Below are 21,702 nucleotides of genomic sequence, written 5' to 3'. Positions count from 1 at the left end.
ACGAAAACGAAGTTCCTAGAAAATGTATGTACGAGGAAACCCGTTCCTCCGGTTTCATTTTGCGACGCGCGTTCCTGCTTTTATTTTATTAATTAGCAGTTGCTCTTGGACTCGGGTTATTATTCTTGTTAATTCTGTTTAACGATCGTCGGCATTGTCGTGAAATTCAAGAATTCCATTAACACTTTTAATTCTTGTTGTAATTTGAGGCTGACCTTTATTGTCTTCGTGTTTGAAGTTTTAATACTTTTACAAAGATGGTTGATTAATGACGTACATCATCGTTCAAGCGTATGATAAAATATAATGTAACTACAACGTTACTTTATACTTTACAACGTATATATAGAACATTATGACGAGATTAAATTAATTTTTCAAAGCTAATGTACACCGATGATATTAAAATTTGTAATTGTCAAACTTCATAGAATCTATTTTTTTAATCGACAAGTCTTGACATACAGGGAATAATAAAATATATTACTGTCCAATTAGGTTAATTAGATTAAGTTAATTATTCATCTCGATGGATTTGAAAAACGTTCCCAATGATGTCGTCTTACCACGTTTGGCTCGTTAATGCGCACCATTGGGAAATTCATCAGGATCGGTAACTATTAAACGAGTTGCTCAAATTACAATTTCGTTTAATAATCTGTAATCTGTGATAATTAGCAAAGTTACCACATCCGGCGTGTAATTGTGGTTGCATGTCAATAATTATCGGTCTGGATCGAGATATTTCGCAAAATTTGCGAAATTATTAGCCTTCGGATTTATTTAAAGATATTTTAGATCGCTCGGAACGTTCGTGTGTTCAAACGAATTTTCACGCGATACTGAAGCGCTTGCGAATGCATCATACTTCGATTCGTGTTGAACAGCGGTGTGAGAAGGAATTTCAATTACTACCGGTCATCCAACAAAATTCCACCGATAAAAACAAAACCGTAACTATTGTATTTGCAAATTTTCAGCGTCTCTCTGGAATTACCTAAAGCTTGAAACAAAATATCGATTCGCCAGGAGATTACACAACTGAAAAAACAGCGTTCCACCGAGTGGTGATCCTTCGTCGGACGGCAGAGCTTCTGGTGACTTGGTTTCGCGGGATGTCGCGATCCCATCGATCGCGACGGTATTTCGTTCAATCTAAAAAAGCTGCACCGGGGATTACATTCCGCGCGTTTCGAAACAAACGCCAGAACCGGCCTCGAATCTCGTATCTCTGCAAACGAACACACATCCGGCGACGCTTTTCTTCGTAGAGAGCGGTGGTCGTGTCACGAAAAAACGAGAAAATGACAGTGTCACCGACGTTATCGATTAGTCGGATAGCAGACAGCGGGCTGCCGATGAAACGAGAGCTTCGCAAGGAGTGGCGCGAACGATTCGTCGAAAATTGATATGGCACAAAACGGTTGTCGAACTGTACATTCGGCCGATCGAACGATAGAACGAATGGACGGCGGCTTTTCAAGTCCCGTGGTCAATAGCACGGTTCGATCGAAGCGGTGTTTCGCTGTGATAGGCTGCTAATGTATGCACGAACCTTCTTCTCTAGCTCCTTTGTAAACGCCGCTTTATGCACAACGCGGAACCGCGGTGCACGTGGTGTACGTTCGTTTCGTCTTTCTCGGCGCGTGCTTAATTGTCCGGATAACGCAGCTGCATGCAATTTTCGCGAATCATTTTTCCATCTTGCTATTACTTTCAGCCTTATGATCTGTGAACTATTATTTTTTCTCTGCCGATGAAAATTTTGTTTGATCTTGGCATTAAAATGAACGAGTATGTTCGTTTCATTAGTATTAGGTTGATGCATATTGCGTTGACGAAATATCGTTTTGTCAAATTATATTTTAATTGAACGTAGCTCTCATTCGCTATATTTTTTCAATGGTTAATTGGTTTCGTTATTTCGAGTTAAGGAGAATTGGCCGTTTCGGAATTAAAAAATTCTTAGAACGAAGATATCATAGTTTCTTCATTTATAATTTCTTTCAATATATCTTGTACGTTAAAAAATTATCTACGTGGAATAGAACGTCTCCGATCTTCGAAGAACCGACGTCAGACGTAGATCGACTTAATAATTCTCCGTAATGATTCGAGGCTCTTAGCGTTCACTCAAACGCGATGAAATCGAGACCTATTCAATTAAAAGAATAAAAATCACCCTACCAGTTCAACAATCAATCTATAAAATTGTGTTCGATGAATTCAAAGTAATTATACCTTCCTTGAATCCCAATATAAGATAAGATTCAAGGTTTCTATCGAACTTCATCTCGGAGATCGATTATGCGATTAGGTCGGGAAAAAGGTTCGACCTTGCCGAGGTTGCAAAGCTAATGTAATTAATTTAATTAAAAATGTAATTACTTTCTTCATTTTCACAGAATTCCCAAGTTTTATCTACATCGTGGACTAACTTGTTACTTTATCGTGAAATTATTCATAGATTGCAAAAGTAAATCGCTCGTAAGTCGATTAGATCGAGGTTTCTCATTTTGTCCTGAGGCAACTTTCCGCTTTTCGCGGATTCGTTGTTCCGCGGACGGTTTCAGCGTGGCGCGCTAATGCATACAAGTACTCTGACGAGTTTACGATTTCGACGAAACGAGGTTGGTTAGAACTTATGAATTGAATTTGAATCATCAACAAGGTAATTTGCAAGACAAATGTTTACCAGACGAATCCTGTAATTCTAGCTGGGGCGTTAATGTGATTTCTTCTGGACATCCCCCGCCTGTTTACCGTGTTGTGTAAATCCGCGAATAAGTAGACGAGAAATTTTTCAATTACGTTTCTCGTTTATTCGTAGTTTCGTTCGCGGCTTCAACGTTCGAACCGAACTTCCATATGAATTTTCGATTAAATTTCCTATGCTCATCCCGGCAACGCCCGAAAAGAAATTTCTTTTTAATCGTTGAACAGAAAAGACGGAAGTTAACGTATCAAGTATAGATTCCCCGAGAACTTTTCTACAACTTTAAATTCTTGTATGTATATATATACAACAAAACGTTTCCGTAGCCTGGCGAAAAACAGAACTGTTTGTCGTCTGATAACCGACTACTAGCGATTACGCGTACCTAAAGGTTTTATTTCTGCAAATATCGTAGATATTTTTCGAACAAACGGCTGACCATCGTTCGACGCTATGGAAATCGCGTTCTACCAATCTCCGATGGGGAACGATGGATTCTAGTGGAGCATTGAGAACGTCTGATTCCTATACATAAAATCGTGATAAGAGGAAGGTTCGATCGCGTTTGGGAAATAAAATACTCTAACGGAAATTACAAAACGTAGCTTGCTCGATACTCTTTTATACTCTGTCCGGTACCCCTCTATCTATTGCATTCCGAAATGAAAATAATTCATTATTTTCTTCGAACAAAAATGGAAAAGTTAAAACGAAGATCAGTATCGCGTAGCAGTCGTGATTTTATTCTAGATGTTTTGTAATACAATACGATAGAAAGGAAAGAAAGCTTTCCTGTGCAATTGCTTGCCTGTTTACTTTATTAAATGGTGCGTTTAAACTCGCCATAGCGTTCTTAAAAGAGGATAAGCTCGACGTACGCGCGTCGCATATAGTATATTTCGGTAACGTTCTCTACGAGAGACTCGATTTTCCGTGGTTAAATTCCTACGTATCGGTACAGGCAAAATGCAGCAACGTTACCTTCGAATCTCATCGACGACGCCGTTACGGAAACGTGGCGCGATCTCCAACATAAAACCGATACCGTGTCGGTCTCTCAGTTACGATCGAAATTTCCGCCCAGCAGCGAGTACAAGCGGCCCTTCTCTGGAGTTTCAGACTTTGCGTCACACTTCCGGTCCCTTCTCTCTTCCCCTATGGCCAATCAGTCCGACATCCTACGTGTTCTGGTTGCGCGCGTTTCTTCGAATCTTTTCATACGTTTCCTTCTCATCTCGGGACACCGAGCTATTTCTTTTGATCCTGCCTCTGCCTCGATTGCGAATCAACCTCCGTCAGTGTTCGCGCACCAGGCGATCCTGTTCATTTCCAGCGTGGCGATCGCGAAAATCAAATATAGAATCGTAGTGTCTCTCTTTAAATTTCAATGATCTTTGATCAATCGATATCTTTTTCTCTATTCATACGATGATCTTCTGCTTTCTTTTATTACTTTACAATTTCAATTCTTCTTCCTGACCATCGAACCGTGTTTCTTATATTTGCCAAGATTCGGAACAGAGAGAAAATTACTCTGCACCTTCGATAGCCCAAAAATAAAGATACAACGCTGGCGAAGGGTGTCGGCAGCGTTCCAGCTCTAAGCGGAATCGTGGTCGCGTTCGTTCGTCGGTTTGTTTCACCGCGTCTCGTGTTGTCTCGGGGGCGAGGGCGGCGTCGATCTTACCGGGCTGAGGTCGCGCGTTCTACTAGACGGAAAATCCGTTCTCCGTCATTTCGAACTCGACCCACCCCCATGCCGATTCTCTCCGGACGGGGATGGCTCGAAACTGCGCGGACATCGAACGCCACCTCCATCCCTACGCTCGCTCCCACCCTTGTCACGCTTCCCACTGCTCTTCTCCCCTCGCTTACGTAGCTTCTTCTTCGTCTTGACAACTCTTCTTTCCCTCTTCTTCGAGGTTTGACACAAGCGAACGAAGAAACGTAGAAATTGCCTGCGTGAAGAGGAGAGGTCGTACAGGACGATCTCTCTGCTCGTCGAGCGAATGTTTTTTAAGGGGTGAGAAGCTGGAAGCAGAATAGTCCGAGCTTCGTCGAAATCGTTTTCCTTTCAACCTTTATCGCGCGTTGAAGCTTTCAGAGAATTTGAACGAGCGTACATGCGTTTGGTGCATATGAAGATTACGGGAGGAAAATGTGATAAGTATAGTCTCGCTGGTTTTCTGGTTCTGACGTTATTTAATCATCAAAAGGTAATGTACTTCTATATAGTATGGTTAGTATCAATCAGCGTTAGTAGTTGAGAGAGGAATAACTTATTCGATTGGAAGATACAAGCTTTTTAGCGATAGATGGCAAATTCAGGATATTTCGTGAAAAAGGAATGCGCGTGTGGAATATAGAATCGAATATTAAATATTGTAACCAATGCTTGTGATATCGATATTCTTCGAGAGAGCAACCTTTTGAATATAAATATTTTTTAACAGATTTAGGTTTTTCACATTTTTACTATAATTCTTGTCAACACTTTATATACGTAATTTATAGCAAATTCTTGTTCCTTTAACGTGATTGCTAACTGTGGTGAAACAAAGTAGACCAAGATTTTAGAACAAATTAATTTAATAGATCTTAATGATATTGGCCCATCAACGTTGAAACTCATCTTTCAGAGAAACGAAATTTCATATGCAGCCACCTAACGGACATCTTCTATATTTTAAAAACAGGTTTCGGATGAGAAGATTCGCTTGTGAATATATGTGCGAATGCTGGTTGGGATAAGTTATGTTAATTGCTAGACGCTCTATTTTAACCGAGGCTCCTCTAATTAAGACGCTTCCAGCCAGGATTTTTCTAAAGAGTACGAACCTTCTTTTTTTTAATTTTACCTAATTGTGACGCCTTGATGCATAAGGATCACCATCTTTCACGAACCAACAAAAAATACAATTTGTTACTTTCTACTTTTACAGACATACTAATGTACAACGCGCCACGGTTTTCGTACATACTATCGTTAACATTATGCCGTTTCAAGATCACAGAAGAATGATTGTCCGATGAATCTGATAGTCCGATGATCGATACTTAATCTGCAATGCAAAGTAACGATCACGAGCTGTTCATATCTCGTTCATTAAACGTCAAGTTTGAAGAAACTTCTTGCCAGGGAAAATCTGTTAATCCGTGTGCTCGAATCTCTGTCGAGCAACGATTTTCCAAAAAATTCCACCACATCGTAGTTGTCTTATATTACATTCACCCACCCTTGCTATCGCGATACTTTAAACGCATCAGGCAGGGAGAGCTTTCACGAAACCATTTTCGCAAGGGAAACGAAAATACATTGCAAACACACGTGAATATACAGGTGTATCCAATAATCGTGGTACAATCGACAAGAGGGTGGTTCTACGTGGAAAAATAAATCGAAAATATGAAACGCAAGTTTTTCACCAGGCGTCCCGTTTTTTAAGAAAACGAGTTAGAAAAATTGTTTTCCTGTTTAAGGCTTCTTTCTCAAGAAAATAGTTTGAACTATCGTAAAGTTCGAACATGTTCAACCAAGAATTGACTTACATACACCCACATGAGAAATTTTCAAATTTTACTCTTTCCTCGGCGATGGAACGTTTTGCGAACGAAATTTATTCTACACTTTCCATTTATTTTCGCACGTAGCGTAACATCTTGTCGGACTCGCGCCTATCTCTAATCCTTAATCAACGAATTTCAAGAATACTTGACCAAATTTTCCAACTCGACCTCCTCGAAAACGAGTCGTCGCTTGGAAAAACTTTATTCTATATTTTCTACCAACTGCCTTCTTCCCGACTATATGTCTATTGCCAGGATAACCTGTACACTGGAAGCCTGGGGAGGCAAAGGTAACGTGAAAGCATCGCGGGTGAAAAGGCGCGAATTAGAAAAAGTGTTGAAGGTTTGAGCCAGCGGGGAACATGAGTGCATACCACTGTTCGATACTCGATTTCCGCGATAGCAACTAAAGAAATCAACGAGGAAATAAGAGAAAAGCGTGTAGGGAAAAAAGCAACGTATTCTACCCCCTTTTCGCAGCACATCTCATTCCCAGTTCGCCGTTCCAGAGCGATTGGACTTCCCTTCCGACCTATAGATCTTACTTTTCTTCCCGCCCTCATCTTTCTCACTTAACGCGACCACCCTGTGGAACGAGGCAGTTTTCGAAAACACAGAGAAATGGAAGAAGGTAGCACGGCCCGGGCCACGCTTTAATGCGCTTACCCGACGGAACACTCCGGGGAACCCGGGACATTTAATTACGCGCGATACTACGATACTTTGCTTCGCTTCAGGGACCAGCCACACAGCGGATAAGTGTTCGCTCGAAGTACTGCACGTAGTATTTAGGATTTTTCTGCCGGATATTGTACAGGATCAGGCAAAAGTAGCACGACCGAACATTTTCAAGTTCGCTGAAAGTATTTGAATTCTTTGCGTTCCTCTATGCCATTCGAACTTTCTTTCAGCCTTAGGAATCGTCGTTTAGTGAATCATTATTCCCAGCTGGAGAAAATTTTGTTTGATCTTGCCATTAAAATGAATTATTTCAATGTCGAATAATATTAGATTGGTGTTAAGCAATATTCCAATTTCGTGTAGTTTGTATTTCCAATTATATCTGGTTCCATCGTTTCAAATTTGTAGAAATTGTCAGTATCAGAAGAATTCCTGGAACGGAGGCGTTATAGTTTCTACTTCTACGATTTCTTCAATGTAATTCGTACATTAAAGAGTCTTGATGGGTAAAACATACCTACATGACAGTATTTGAAGTTTGAGCAGGTGTTTAGAGGTAAATGTAATTCATAAACATAATATACAATGATTCTTTGCGTATTTTTTGGAATCTTCTTCGTACCTATCTCTGTTGCATTTTTCACGAGTCTAAAATATCCACCATTTATAGAAATTCTCGAATAATCTAAATATATTATCGTTGCTTTACTTTCACACCGGTTTGTGTAAAATATACGAAAATAGTAAATACACGGCAGGAAGGAAGATTATATGAAAAAAATTTGGCAGACGCGGGCTAGAGGAGGTCAGCAGAATTTCGCGCGCAAAAAATCGATAGCCTGGATGGCGAAAAGGGCATTCCAAGGTTAGTGAGAAAAAATGGCCGCACCAAAGTTTTTATACGATGAAAGCTGAAAATTGAGATATTTAAATATCACGTGTTATTCAAGAAAGGCTGTTCCTTTTTTTAATTCTCCTGACGTATACCCGTGCATAGATTAAAATAAGCCATTGTGTGCATCATGTTAAATCAGAAGCCTAGGTATATTCTATTATTACATCGTACGTAATATTACAACGCACGGAAGAGAATACTATATTTACCATATCGTTATTCTACGTAATTAACCAAAATTGATATTAGTCTATTTACACGAATAGTTTATTCGCGGTATCTTTGCATAACAGCCGAAACGCTCTTAAATTTCCAAATTATCAAACACGGAAGCTAATGCATGAATATTCAAACCTGATGAAACTGTTTATGAATATCAGCTGTTTACACGGAAAGCAATGAAAATACATACGATAAAAGTGACAAAAACACTTGGATGAACTAAGTTATTTTATGACGGTCTTTTTTTCTCTCGTTCTTTCAACGAGCAATCGTATTGCATTTGACGTTTCATTATTTGCACCATTTTTTCTAGGATCGATATCAGCCACGTGCAACCATAAGTCTGATGGAACATCGCGGTAAAGAGTTATACGGCTGCGATCGATTGCGAGCCGGAGATGCTGCGGGGTCAATCGAACCTCCATACTGAATTACTCGGAAAAATCATAAACGTGCATCGCCACTGGAATATCGATTGATCTCGATATCACACCAAAGTTCAGGCACCGCGATATCCTTTCGAATACCGTGTACAGTTCAGAGAAAAAATCGTCGTTCGTTAAAACTTTCGCCGGTATCTTCATCGGATCTTTTTTTTTCTCCCTTTTCTCGTATTCGTATACGTCACCGGTAGATAGCTCGCGCTGAAAACTTATTTCATCAAGATACGGGAATACAACTTCGTTAAACTTCGACTGGTCATCGGGACGGATTTCGGGCGAATTTTTTAATTAAAAACTCGAGCCGCTTGAAAAAATCACCGATGGACGGCGAGTGAATTAACCGTTCATTAAAACTTCCAGACGAAGGGCCAGCAACAGTTACTTTGATTTTATTAATTTCCGTCCTGCACGATACACAGGCTAATCCTAATGAAGGAACCGACTTAAAGTCAATCCAATTTTCTAGGCTTTAATAAATAAAAAATACCCGAGCCTGCAGCGCATTTGCTGACCTACATTGGCTGCCAACGTTCCTTTTCATTCTCTTTCTTCTAAAGCCACAATCGTGAAGCGAAGTGTAACCAATTCCATGTGAATTCATTTTAATTTATGTCCTTCGATACGAGTGCTCCGGGCAACAATTTCACCGAGATTTAACGGAAACTCGCAGCTGTGAATTTGCCGCGCTATAATTCGCGCCGGAACAACTGCTCTTTGCGCTCTTTCCTCGTCGAACGGATCGATCGTATGAATCTCCGTTGAAAGTCGCGTACCACACTGCGGTTGATTAAAAATTTCGCGCTAAATCGACGCCGCCGTGGCAACGTACAACGCCGGAGAGTTTTTTCTCGATTCGTGGACAACGAGGCGAAACGTTGCGTTACATCGTCCATGATCGACGGTCGCCTCGTCGACGCGAGGACGCCGCTCGATTCAACGGGAATCGAGAACCGCGATAAGTAATACAGAACGGTGAGCAGATTGAATCGTCCTGCTGGGCAAATGAAATCAGTGGAATGAGTGCGAATGAAACAGACAAGAATGGGACGAGATAAAAAGAGACGAAGAAAGCGAAACAGAGGAGAAAAGGAAAGCGAGGACAAAGGATAAGGACCGAGAAACAGGGAGAAAGAGAAAGACAGAGAAAGAGAGAAATCATGATGTGACAATGTAGCGCAACGCTTCTCTGCTTTGGATCGGTCGTGGGAAGCTGTCAGAAATTCGCGAATAAGAGGCGCCAGATGAAACGGAGACGAGAGTTTCGTATTAAAGGAGAACGCCCATTAATTCCATCATCGATTCGTGTTCCTCATTGTCCAGGTCCTATCCGCTCCTTACTCATCCGACCCGAAAAAAGAAGAGGCGAAAAAGATGAGAGGAAAGACGGGAAGACGAGCTTTTCATGCGACCGTGTTTCGACGAATTTAACGACCCTGTGTTCGTTCGTATTTACCCTGTGAAGCATCATTCAAAAAACGGTAAAATCGACACGATTGCCGTGGATTTTAGAGCGAGTACGAGAGGGTCCACACGATCGCAATTCGAAACAATAAACCAGCGTCGTACGATTCGTATCGCGAATCAAAATTCAAGACCGACGTCTTCGTCCTTGGCGGACATATCAGATTCGATGTTCGTCGATTCGCACTTTTAGATCCATCTTTACCGTTTTTCCTTGCTGGAATATTCGCGAAGCTCATTTTTTTTCAAGGACCGTAAGCACACGAAGGCGGGAGTAATTGATCTCGCTATGGCAGCTTTATCAATTACTATGTCCATTTTCCTCTAATTAAGAGCGTGATTAATTTCGCCGGTCGGCAAAAGAGGCTATTACCGGTGTTACACGCAGATTTCAGTTTCAATTTTGCCGAGTTACCGCGGTGGATACTCGCGCCTTATTCTTGGAAACCTAAGTATCGTTTAGTAGAACGTGGATAAAGATGACGAAGATTAGAGTATCTCATATTCTCGGAAGCCTCTGCGGCTGTGCAAACAAACGTCATCGTTTGGACGTTTTCTATTGTAAATTGTCACGAGCACGAAATGGAAACCGCAGTATCAAAGAGTTACGACGTGTCCTTTACGTTTCGTGGTGATAAACGTTGAAAAGGAAGCACGTGGAGCCATTATCAATGCCTCGAAGAATACCTTGCTTCATATTTCGTAACGTTCTGAAACAAGCTCAAAGGGAATCCCGAGTGACATCTACGCGAATGCTCTTTCCCTTTTGTCAAGTCTCACTTTTGACGATCGCGAACAACCACGTCGAATCTCAATTATCGCGAATAATAAGCAGCCAGCGTCGATTCAGGATCGCTTAATAGAGAGATAGGCGTGCTGGAGAAAGACGTATCTTTGGCTGAATCTCAAAGGCGGTGCACAGAGAGCCGATGCCTCTGGCAGAGACTTTTTTGTAGTTCTTTCCGCACGAAAACGGGGATTGTTCGCCGAGTAGACGTGCTGCGCCAGTCAAAAGCATAGGAGGACCTTGCAGGAATCTACCGCAAACGTTTCAAAGCCGATCTCCTCCTCCGCGTATCGTGTCCGGGGAATCGACGCGAAAATCCTTTGAGTATTAATTATGGAGAAAGTTCCGCCATCGAATATCCTTAGAAAGATCTTCTTCTATGTGAGAAGATTACGGGGTGAGTGCTATAGTATTGCACAGTTATGCAACACTTTCTGCGATTATTCCGCTATTAATTAACGAAGATATCGAACACCGTAAAGTCGTTGTTTAACGAAGACGCGAAGTTTATGCACTCGTTTGTATCGTTGTTAAACTACGCCGGTTATCAACTTTCCCAGTAGCTTTAATTGCGCATGCGACGTCTACTTTGAACGATGTTTGATGCCGCTCGTCACGCGTTAATTTTATTTTTCATTTCGGCTTCGAATTCACTTTATACAGTTTGTGCTAGCAATCGATAACTGGCACGCTCGATAACTGGCTGATTCCGCGTGAATAAGTAAATAAAAAGTGTAGAATGAAATTTGTTCGTGTGGCGCTTCGTTTTCGATAAAATCGGATTTGAACATTTCGGTATAATATATATATTTGGCCGATCGTCGACTGGATACAAATAGATAACCAGCTGACGTTTATTATTCACACGCGAAACTAAGTGAAAAGTATAGAATAACATTTTCAAGAAAACAGTATTACAACGTAATGATATGGTTTTCAAATTGAACTTTTTCTTTTAGAAACTATGAAATAGCTTGGAAAGCTGAAAGTAATTATATCTCATCTAGAACATGACGAAGCATTCTGTGACAGAACATATCATATCAGTACGATGTTAGAGGAAAAGAAATTCCTTGTTAGCCGTGTGATTAATAGTTTAGAAACCTACTCTGACGGTGCGATAACATACGGTCCGATTCAGGGGATAAAGCAAGTAGAACTACACACAAGCTCAGGCGAGTTTGAGAAAGCGTTAAACTAATTAAACTGTTTGTTGGACACTTACCGAATGAAGCTGCGCGGGGGATTGGTCGACATCTAGGAGAGACAAATTTCGGCCAGTTGTTTTCAGGCTCCTCCATTCGCGTCTGACCTGTTGCTCCTTTTTAAGACTGAAACAAAAAGTTGACTGGTTAAATATACACCATTCAGCAAGGGTGTTCTATAAATACGAGGGAAAATTCCTAAAATAAATCCGCGGATGTGTCGATTTGCTGAAAATAAATCACGTTCCTATTTTGTTTTGTACGACAGATTGGATTACAATGGACGAGGAACAAAGGAATCGTCATCCAGGAATAATTTACAGATTGCTTTAATTAACCATTGAAAGGAATTTTATTTTTGTTCCCTCATTAAGGAACTTTCCACGGTAATTCATCACGACGGGGATCCGTGCAATTCATCATTTCAATTGAAAGCGATTTTTCGTTTTAAGAATCATCCGCACGCTGTATAATGGATGACGGTGGATAAATTGAAAATGAAATGGTTTTCGATATTGTCACGTGTTCGCTGATGAACTTCGCGTGTGATTAATGACCGGCTCGTCTTGTATCATATCGCTCTCGATTCCGGGGGAATTTTGCAAATTCCAGCGCAAGATTTTCAGCACAGTTCCCAGTGTAACAGACCGGTGCTACGCGTGTCGATAAAGATTGATTCCATATCGATCAACCCGTTGAAATAAAAGGGAAAAAGGATGAGCGCGGAGTCGCTCACTCTATATACCTTCTACCATAGAATTAGAAGAAAAAAGAATGAAAAAAAGCGAACTCTGTTATCTTTCATTCATGAAGCTCGGCAATTAATTTTAATCTCGTTACGATCGAACCGAACATCGTGAGAGAAAGGAATGCAAATAGAGACAGGTTCCTCGGCTACACGCAGCTCCAAGAAAATAATCTCACTGATACTTTCTATTTAACCTTCTCTGAGTGTTTTAATCTTGCCGTGAGATAAATGCCGCCGAGCTAGGCGAAACAGAAGACTCTGTATCTTTTTCATCATGTGCATCCTTTCTGTTCGCTCGTCGATGCGTTTGCTGCGAATTTCAGGAACTCGCGTTAAGATTCGCTCCTCGTATATTCCCTTTACTATACTCTCCTCGAAACAGTCCAGCACTGATTAAAACCTCTTTGCCTTGCTCCGCGTTCTATTCCTGCTGAGCTCGAACCTTCGATGGCTATGTGTGCGTTCCTGTGTGGGCCGCTGCGTAGGCATTACCGAGATTGGGAGAACGTTTCCTTCCGCATGCATTTCCTTCCGTATCCTTTCAAGGAAAATTAACTATAGTCGGATCTCACGTATGCCAAGAGTACAACACCAGTCAGACCCGTATCATTCTTCTGTCCGGAGACAAAAGAAACGAAGTGGCATGTTGCTCTGGCTTCCTGTCATGTACCGAGACTTTTGACTCCCTCGAGGATTTATCAGAGCAGTTATGATCTCTGACCTCGCTATCTGTCTTTGTGCATTAATACATTTAATATCGAAATCCTTCCTTTGGTTCTGTCTCTGTTTCCTCTTTCTTTCTTGAAGATAGGGATGACTGCAACCTGCAAAATGTTTTATCGCATCTCCGTTGAAATTCATTGTTCTTAACCTAGTTGTTTTTAGGGGGGAAAATAGAGGAAAAGAGCGAGAGGAAGAGGAAGAGGAAGAGGAAGGGTAGAAGAGAGGGATCTCATCGTGTACCGCATTCCTTTCGTTTCCATCCACGAGAAAGAATAACCGGAATTGCTCAGGGCTAGTGCGGCCCGGGTACTTCTCGGGATTGTTAGCAACTGGGTCGAACCAATTACGTACGTGGCACGTAAACTTATGCTTTTGTAGTACAAGGTGATTCGAAGTGGTAACGAATGACTTTTTCGTTCGCTGGCGGAGGGTAGGAGGGAGGAGAAGCAGGAGAATAGAAGAAAGTCATGTATCTTGAAACAAAGCCCAGTGGAAAGGAGCAACGAGTATCGGTGCTGGCTGAAGACACATTACAGAGGCTTGTTAGGTTTCTTTTCTAGGAGTTCTCCTACTTTCGAAACAATTCTTAGATGTTACAAGATGTTAGACAAGATCGTCTCACTCTTGGCGTTGATACGTCGCTAGATTGATTTAAGGTTTCTTTTTCGTCGTGCTATCGATCGGCAGGAAGTGGCTTCAAAGCTGTCCCTGTTTCTTATCGGTAAAAGCGTCTCCTTTGGAATTAATGGTTTAAGGCGAGGCAGCAATCTTCTGCATTTTCCAAGTGATTCACGTGGGGGAAAGTCAAGTCTCTGATGTCGAGACACGAGTTACGAGATCTCAACTTCGTACATCAAGCCGTTTCGAGGTGCAATTTACTCAGCTTTCTTTAAACAAAAGGGTCGCATCTCGCCGCCACGTTAGGAAAAGCGACTTTAATTAACTGTTAGTTGTTGATAACAGAAGGCCATTCCGCCTGGGGACTAATACGATCATAGTAGTTTCTTCAATTAAAAAAAAACAACAAAGACTAACAGTTCGAGAACTTAACTCGATCCAACTTTCTTCGAGAGCAACCTCTTCTTCCTTTCATTCTTATATCCGTTGGGGGAGAAGTTGAAAAATTTTGTTATTTCTCGCCATCTCTTTTACCCGGTCAAGATTCAATAAAATGGTAAATCTTGCATTACTTACGGGAATATTCGCTCGTTGTAGCTCTCATCCGTGGCGGTGTGCGTCAGAACAGGGAGACTACTGGCCTCCCAGGGCGGATTACTTAAATCTGAAAAGAAAGAATACGGAAACTTTCAATCACGACTGCGTTTCACAATAAGAAAAATTTAAACGATACCTAATTCTTCGCGAAGCTGATTAGAAAGGAAAATTAACCAAATAATTGTGCGAGATAAAAAGATCCATTCCAGATCCTATCGCGGATGCAATTATTGTCTTTAATGTTATTTCCAATTGGTAATCGGATTCTTTGATAATTTCCACGAATCCAAATGGAATAAGAAAAATTCAAATTACCTATAGTAGAGTCATAATGGTCGCTGTGTCGTCCGTAAGGGGCTGTTCGACTCAGTGCCTCGCTCACTCGTCTTCTCGTACTTCTAGTCTGCTGGAAGATGCAATTTCTTTTACATCGGATCGAGACGCTCGAACGCACATGAAAATTAAGAGAGCCCCGAAAGATGTACAATCGAGGAGGTTTCTGAGAACATCGTTTCCGGCAAGTTCATCTAGCTATCTCGATAGGAGATGGTAGGTAGGGACAAGACGAAAAATCCTTGTTACGTACAAGAATAGAGCCAAGCGGGATTTACCGCGATACTCAAAAGCCTCTTTTATTTACATCGACCTAACGATCTTTTTCTAGCGTGGCCGAAGAAGATATCTCTTTCAGTTCCATATTGTACGGACGCGGCGCGGATATTTTCATCCGCTTAATGCGCCTCCTACGTCCGAACCCGATTACATGCGGCAAATCAAGATATCAAGACCCTGATACCCCGACTGATTCCGTCGCTCTCCTTTTAACAGGGAAATGTATTAAGCAAGAGAAAGAGAGAAACAGGATAGAGAATCTTGAATTAATCTATCGAGCAAATATTTACTCTCGAGCCCGGTTACGAAGCGAAGGCAAAATTATTGATCAAATTTTTACGACGAATACCGAGCAGTCTCGAGGTTGGTTCGTATTTAAACTGTATTTGAATTATTAATTAATATATCGTATAAAGTATGATTTCGAGACCTGAATTTAATACGAATTTTAATATTGCTAGATACTTTAGAGTAATATCTTTACTTCGAATGTATCTGCTTCTACATTTGGAGAAAAGGTTACGACATTATTGTCAGAGAAAAGAATGAGTTATTGTTTCAACAGAAAGTAATTTTTGCTGTAGCCAAGACAGATAGCTTTATATTTCATTGGACATTAATTTAACCTCGCTCGCCAGTAAGTCAAGTCTTATCGATACGACGTGGGCACACCCTATCGAAGCGACGAGAAAATATTATTATTGTTCTATTAAATAGAGTTGTTCGCGTCAGAACGGATAGTACTTCGATATGACACTAAGTGAAGTAGAGATATTTCGAGGAGTTCAAACGATTGAAAACGTGTCTAAGAGGCCGCTAGATTCTGGGATCTGATATTTATTAATTACTAGACTGAGGATATTTATGTATTTTTTGGAAATTCAAGCACAGGCGTCATGTATAAAGATATATAAATTATTCAAAGTAAAATAATCTTTATAATATTTAGAGACTGAGGTAAATACCTTCTATTTATAAAGATACGAATTTGCATAAACATTCACAGTCTACTAATTATCAAAAGTGTTCAAAATCAATGTTCATATTAATTTAATTCGACGAAAAGTAGCGCTTGAGCTCGAGTGCCTTGTCGAATTTCCATTGTGCCAAACAATTTAGTTTGCAGATCACAATCGAGCGAATATCCATTCGAGATAGAAATAAAATAAATATATAAATCAGTCAACGACGAGAATTTTCGTAGCTCGCCCAGCCAGCCGTAATTAATTCCATTGTGTACCTATTCTTGTTTCTTCAATCGAACTCGATTGCGCGGGTAAAACTTAAAAATTAGCAACGTGGCTAACATAGTTTCGTTCATCACGTTTCACCACAAAATCCCCATTGGATTTTACGTTAAATACGAATGCAAACCCATCACCCACGGCTACATCTTCTTCAACGACTCGATTTCCATTTCAAATCCGCTTAAAATCCCATTGAAATTCGATGGAAACACTCATTAGATCTTAATTGCGGGGCGGGGAGGGGGTGAACTAACTAAGCCGACGTTGGTTAAATTGAAGAATCTGTCCGATCGATGAAACGAAATAAATCTGCCGTTCTAAATCGCCATCAACAAATACCTTGCCCTCGCAAATCCTATCCAGCGACGCCCCTTAATCTATCACCCTCAAGAAAAACAAATTAATTCAACTGCAAACTCGATCAATTTAGCTACGCGACAGACGTTAGCGGTTAGCTAAACTCGATAGATCCCAATGGATAACTCGATCTATACCAATAGCGACTCTTACGGAAGTGGTATCGATGAGACTCTGCGTCCTGGTAACTTGAACCTTCGGGGAAAATAGTTCCTCGCTGTTGCTCGGAGGGCTGTCATCCTGTTCGTCCAGACATTCATCCTCGGCCAAAGACACCAAACTGTTATACCAATGTACGCTGCTCGGCCTGTGAGGTTTCGAGGGTTCTTGCACACGGTTCAAGTCTTTGCTGAAGCTCAAACTACGCTTAATCGGTTGCAGACTGCGATTTATCACAGCCGGTAACTCCGCGGCACTGCCTCTTATCAGTGACCCGATTTTCCGACGGAACGACTTCCGTTCGAATCTCCCGCTCGCCCTTGCCGCCTTCTCATCCTCCTGCGCGTCGTCGTTGCTACCGAGGATCGATAGATCCTCTCTTGGTTCCTCTGAAACGACGAGTTATTTTTTTAAATTACTTTCAGGCAAGCACAGGTTAATAAGATATTAGAGAAAGATAGAGAATATCGGGAACTTTGGAGATTTAAAAAGTTTCTAAAAGGATTTCTCGGTAGGTAGATAATAGAGCGTAATATCGAGGAGTAAAACTTCGAAGGCGAAATTCGTCTAAGACCGCAGTACCTGCTTGCACCTTCGATTCTCTGTTCTTCGGGGGTACCTGCTTCTTGCAACTCGAGATTTTCTGGTTGACGTTCTTCGACTTCTTCGAAGCCCGCTTCTCGTCCTTCTTCGGTGTTGTCATCGTGCCAAACTCGATATACACACATACACACGTACAACCGAACAGAGTTCTTCCCTTTTCAGCCGCAAAGTCCTATTAAAAAATTGTTCCGCGTCTCAGCTGGACGAATTGGCCGCGTTTCGTTCTTCCAAAAGGATTCAGCGGCCAGGTGAAATTGGCCGCGCTTCATCGAGGTCGGCCCGACGGAGATAAACGTCCGATTCACGTGTAACTCCAATCACGCGAAGCACTGCGGATGAACCGTCAATAAAACACCGAGCTCGTAGAACGAACACGCGTTCGAGCGAACAATTAAGCGGCTTTCGTCGATTCCCGATTATTGCAAATTTCTCTGCCACGCGGCTGGCCAGAGCCGCGTCAGACCGTGAATCGGATCAATAGAATCGCATTATAGCCGCGCGTGGATCGCGCAATTGTTACAGAACCGAGCGAGAGATCGTTCCATTGCGAACGACGTTTATTGTTCCGGTAGTAACGTTGATCGAACAAATCGTGGCCAAACAATGTGCGAACTTCCGTGGTAAATGCTGTTCTCAGGTTAGCTGTCTCTTTCCAACCATTGGTTGTCGGTCTATTTCTCGAGATTCTTCGCCCTTGAATCGCGAACAAGTAGCAGAAATAGTAGAAACTGAACGCTGGAATTACCGATAATTAAAGACCTAAAAAGAGATTCTACGCTATCGTTCAAAAGCATCTAGACAATTGTTTTTCTTCTGAGAAGATACATTCCGATTAACAAATCAAATGTTAATGATTTTATTCTTTATAATGACTACGCACAATACAATTTAGATTTTCATTCTAGAAACAGTCGTCGAGTTTAAAAAAAAATCCTACATGAAAAAAGAAACGAAGTTCGATTTATATCAGTTATGGAAAATGTTAGATTATTATTTTAATTCTTTTAAGAATACGAGCACGTGTATTTATATTACAATCATGTTTGGTAGTTCCGGCGTAGAATTAGGATTGGCAGAATGTTTAAAAACTGCGAGGTAATGATTAATTAAGAATATATTGATGTCAGGGGTAATCCATTGTAGATGTTGATACTGTGGCTTGCGATCCTATTACCCATTATGTATTTGCTTTCAAGTAGTTCCATTAGAGGCTATAATTAATTAACCGCTGCTGGCGGCATATCGTTATCAATTGTACCAATAGCTCAATTATTAATCTCGCGATCGCCGTTGATTTTGCGCTCGAGTTAGCCAGAATTTTATTGAGATTAATAAATACCATTACCAAATCGTGTCACATTAACTATCACGTCATTACTCGTGACCCTCTTTCTCTACCAATAAATCCGCGACTGATCAACGAAATATAACCATCCTCTCATTATCTTTTCCTCATTTGTATATACTTGTCCATATCAGTTCCACACGTTCCCCCTTTCTCTTATCCGCAATATTGATTTCAAAGAATTCCCCATCCTTCCGTAGAAATCACATGGTCGCAATCGTTGCAGCCAGGAGTGCACTGTATCAGTGTTTTTTCTTATCGCGTTACTTCCTTATCATTGCGACGCGAATTAACCGTATCGAAGTTATCGCGCTTGAATGTTTCTGTTTTCAAAAAAGCTAGAAAAATTTGCAACTTTTCAACTAACAACTTCCATCGAATTACCACAAGAGGCAAAGAGAGAGAGAGAGAGAGAGAGAGAGAAGAAGTGTGTGTGTGTGCGCGTGTGCGTTAGTTCCCGCGTGGAATTAATAAATAAATTGCGTGAATTAATCGAACCACGGCTCGAATCGTTCCAATAGAAACGAATGTAAGATTTTCTGGACGAATTATTCGTTCGAACAACGAATAATTCACGGGTTTTTTTCGGTAAACATAGTTCGGACAAATACATACATAATCGCGTTTCGTCATCGGCAATTAACGCTATCGTAAAGGTAACAGACTATCGTGATATTATCGTCGACTTACGAGAAACGTCACGAGCGGTGCGCCTCGATAGCGCCGTAAAAGTGCAACAATTAACAATGATTAAGGCCGGGACGTGGAAACGTACGACTTGAAAGAGGTATTACAATTTTTCATTTGTGTGTTCCACCGCCGTCTATAATAATTTCCAAGAAAGAGACGAAAACATAAACGACGAAGTAATCGTTTTGTTCAATAAGATACTACGTTTTATAATGGAATTATAATTTATTGATATTGAAACGATAACGAGCGAGTGGGTTAAAAATAGATAGCTAAAGCTGAGTAGGAGGAAATTCACGAAACTCGCTGCTATCAGCGCGGAGCGTTCCCGATACTCGGTTGAAAATTTTGCACCAGTTAAATCGATGCACCACGTAACGCGTTGCCACGTTCGTGAATGCGCTGATAAGATTGTTCAAGGTAGCGCGAAGTTCAGTAGATTAAAACTAGCGGAAGCAAACTTAAAAACTATTATCGATATGCGCTTAGCATTTCCAACGATTATACCGCGTTATGTCAAAATTGGATTCTTTAAAGTTCCGTCCATGAACGTTACACGTGTGACAATTAGCCACAGGTTCTAATATCTTCGAATAATCTAGTTTCCTCGAATTTTATATTTTTTTTTTTTACGATTGTATCGTCACAATGCACGAATCTAATAAGAAAATTCATTGGCGTGAAAATAATAGATTTTGAATAGATACGATACCACGTGGCTATAAAAGGAAGTCTATACAATAGCGGAGCGTGTTTCATCTTAGGACAATGGATGATCAGTTGGTCCCAATATGGCAGAGCAAACCATAGCACCTCTCGATCAAATGAAACTGGATACGGCCCGAAAGTGAATACGTTTGCGAATAACAAACGAAATTACAAGCGAAGGAACTGGTTTACACAGATTTCATAGCACGATAATCGCGCGAGTTGCGGCCGCGATCGCAACCGCGATCGTGACGGTGACCGGTGATTGTAAATCACACAGAATTCGAGGTTTCACCGCATTCTCTACAATTTTCACAGATTAACGTTTTCCGGTTGAGAAACGATACAAATGGTAAAGAAAAAGGAAAACAAATCACGTGGGCATGCACACACACACACACAGACGAGAAGATCGCGTGACAGTTCGTTGATCTCGAAGATCTAACACGATTAATAAGTTTCCACTAAATCTATGCTTAATTTCCAAACTATTCGACGATTCGTTAATCCGTTCTCGGTCTCCGTTCCACACGAATCACAGTTTAAAGCGTTTGAAACGACGCGACGCAGTGCGATCGAACCGATTAATTCGATTCGCCTCGACGAATCCGCGTTCTATAGTAAACAAAAGAATTAGAAAACAGGTGGTCCGGTACCGTGGTCGTTGGAATCCGCACGCTTATCGATCGCGGCACATTTTCACCAAACGTTATCGCCGTGATAAAACCGATTCGATGCACGAAACTCGCGATAAGAAGAAACTGCTGATCGAAGTTCGTATTCCGCGACCAACGATTCGAACGTGTTGTCCAGTGTATCAAGAACGAGGAAGGTCGATAACGCGGTTTATCCGCCGCGTATTTCGCGGCAGGTAGACCGGTGACTTCTATCGATCTCGCGCTGTCTCGATGTAACGCGAGCGCGAAAATCGCAAACGCGCGTAGTCAAGAAATTAAGAAAACAGGTGAGACGAGGTAAGCGTTTTGCTCACCTGAGTTGGTGGGGGAGACACCGTGGCTGGAAAGAGAGCGACGATAGAACGGCGATCGTGAAAGAAACCGTCGAAGGAAAAATGTGGCGTATCAGTGGTGCTCAGCTGTTTGAAAATTTTGCTTCCAACTTTGAGTGATTTCTTACCTTGGTGCGTGTGATGATGCTTAGTGGTGCTTTTGAGATTGCGCCAAACTGGCCAGTTTCATAGAGTTTCATTAATTATTTAATTAAAATTAAGTATTTAGTTCCTGCAAAATTAATTTAACAAAGATTATACGTATCGGTGGAATTAATTTAAGACAAATTGATCGTTTGATAGAATTAA

General features: G+C 41.2%; 1 protein-coding gene across 11 annotated transcripts in view; it reads right to left on the bottom strand.

The window, feature by feature from the left end:
• LOC132914037 (pleckstrin homology domain-containing family G member 5-like) overlaps positions 1 to 21,360 on the bottom strand; it is an 85,132-nt gene extending 63,772 nt beyond the window's left edge. The window contains exons 1-6 of one of the 11 annotated variants that reach the window (XM_060972805.1): positions 20,389 to 21,360; positions 17,621 to 18,400; positions 17,033 to 17,427; positions 14,979 to 15,069; positions 14,643 to 14,730; positions 11,998 to 12,103 (exon numbers count right to left, since the gene is read on the bottom strand). In XM_060972805.1, coding sequence (XP_060828788.1) covers positions 11,998 to 12,103; positions 14,643 to 14,730; positions 14,979 to 15,069; positions 17,033 to 17,427; positions 17,621 to 17,741 — 801 coding nt within the window. In that variant the 5' untranslated portion in view covers positions 17,742 to 18,400; positions 20,389 to 21,360. Of the gene's footprint in view, positions 1 to 3,697; positions 4,584 to 11,997; positions 12,104 to 14,642; positions 14,731 to 14,978; positions 15,070 to 17,032; positions 17,428 to 17,620; positions 19,404 to 20,388 lie in introns of those variants that run through there. The other 10 variants (XM_060972806.1, XM_060972807.1, XM_060972814.1 and 7 more) reach the window with 10 other exon arrangements.
• Positions 21,361 to 21,702: the final 342 nt, after the last annotated feature.

The sequence above is a fragment of the Bombus pascuorum genome, chromosome 14 (assembly GCF_905332965.1).
Source record: "Bombus pascuorum chromosome 14, iyBomPasc1.1, whole genome shotgun sequence".
In the NCBI taxonomy this organism is placed as follows: Eukaryota; Metazoa; Arthropoda; class Insecta; order Hymenoptera; family Apidae; genus Bombus; species Bombus pascuorum.
Note: the sequence above shows the minus strand (reverse complement) of the source record. Positions and strands in the feature narration are given on the sequence as shown.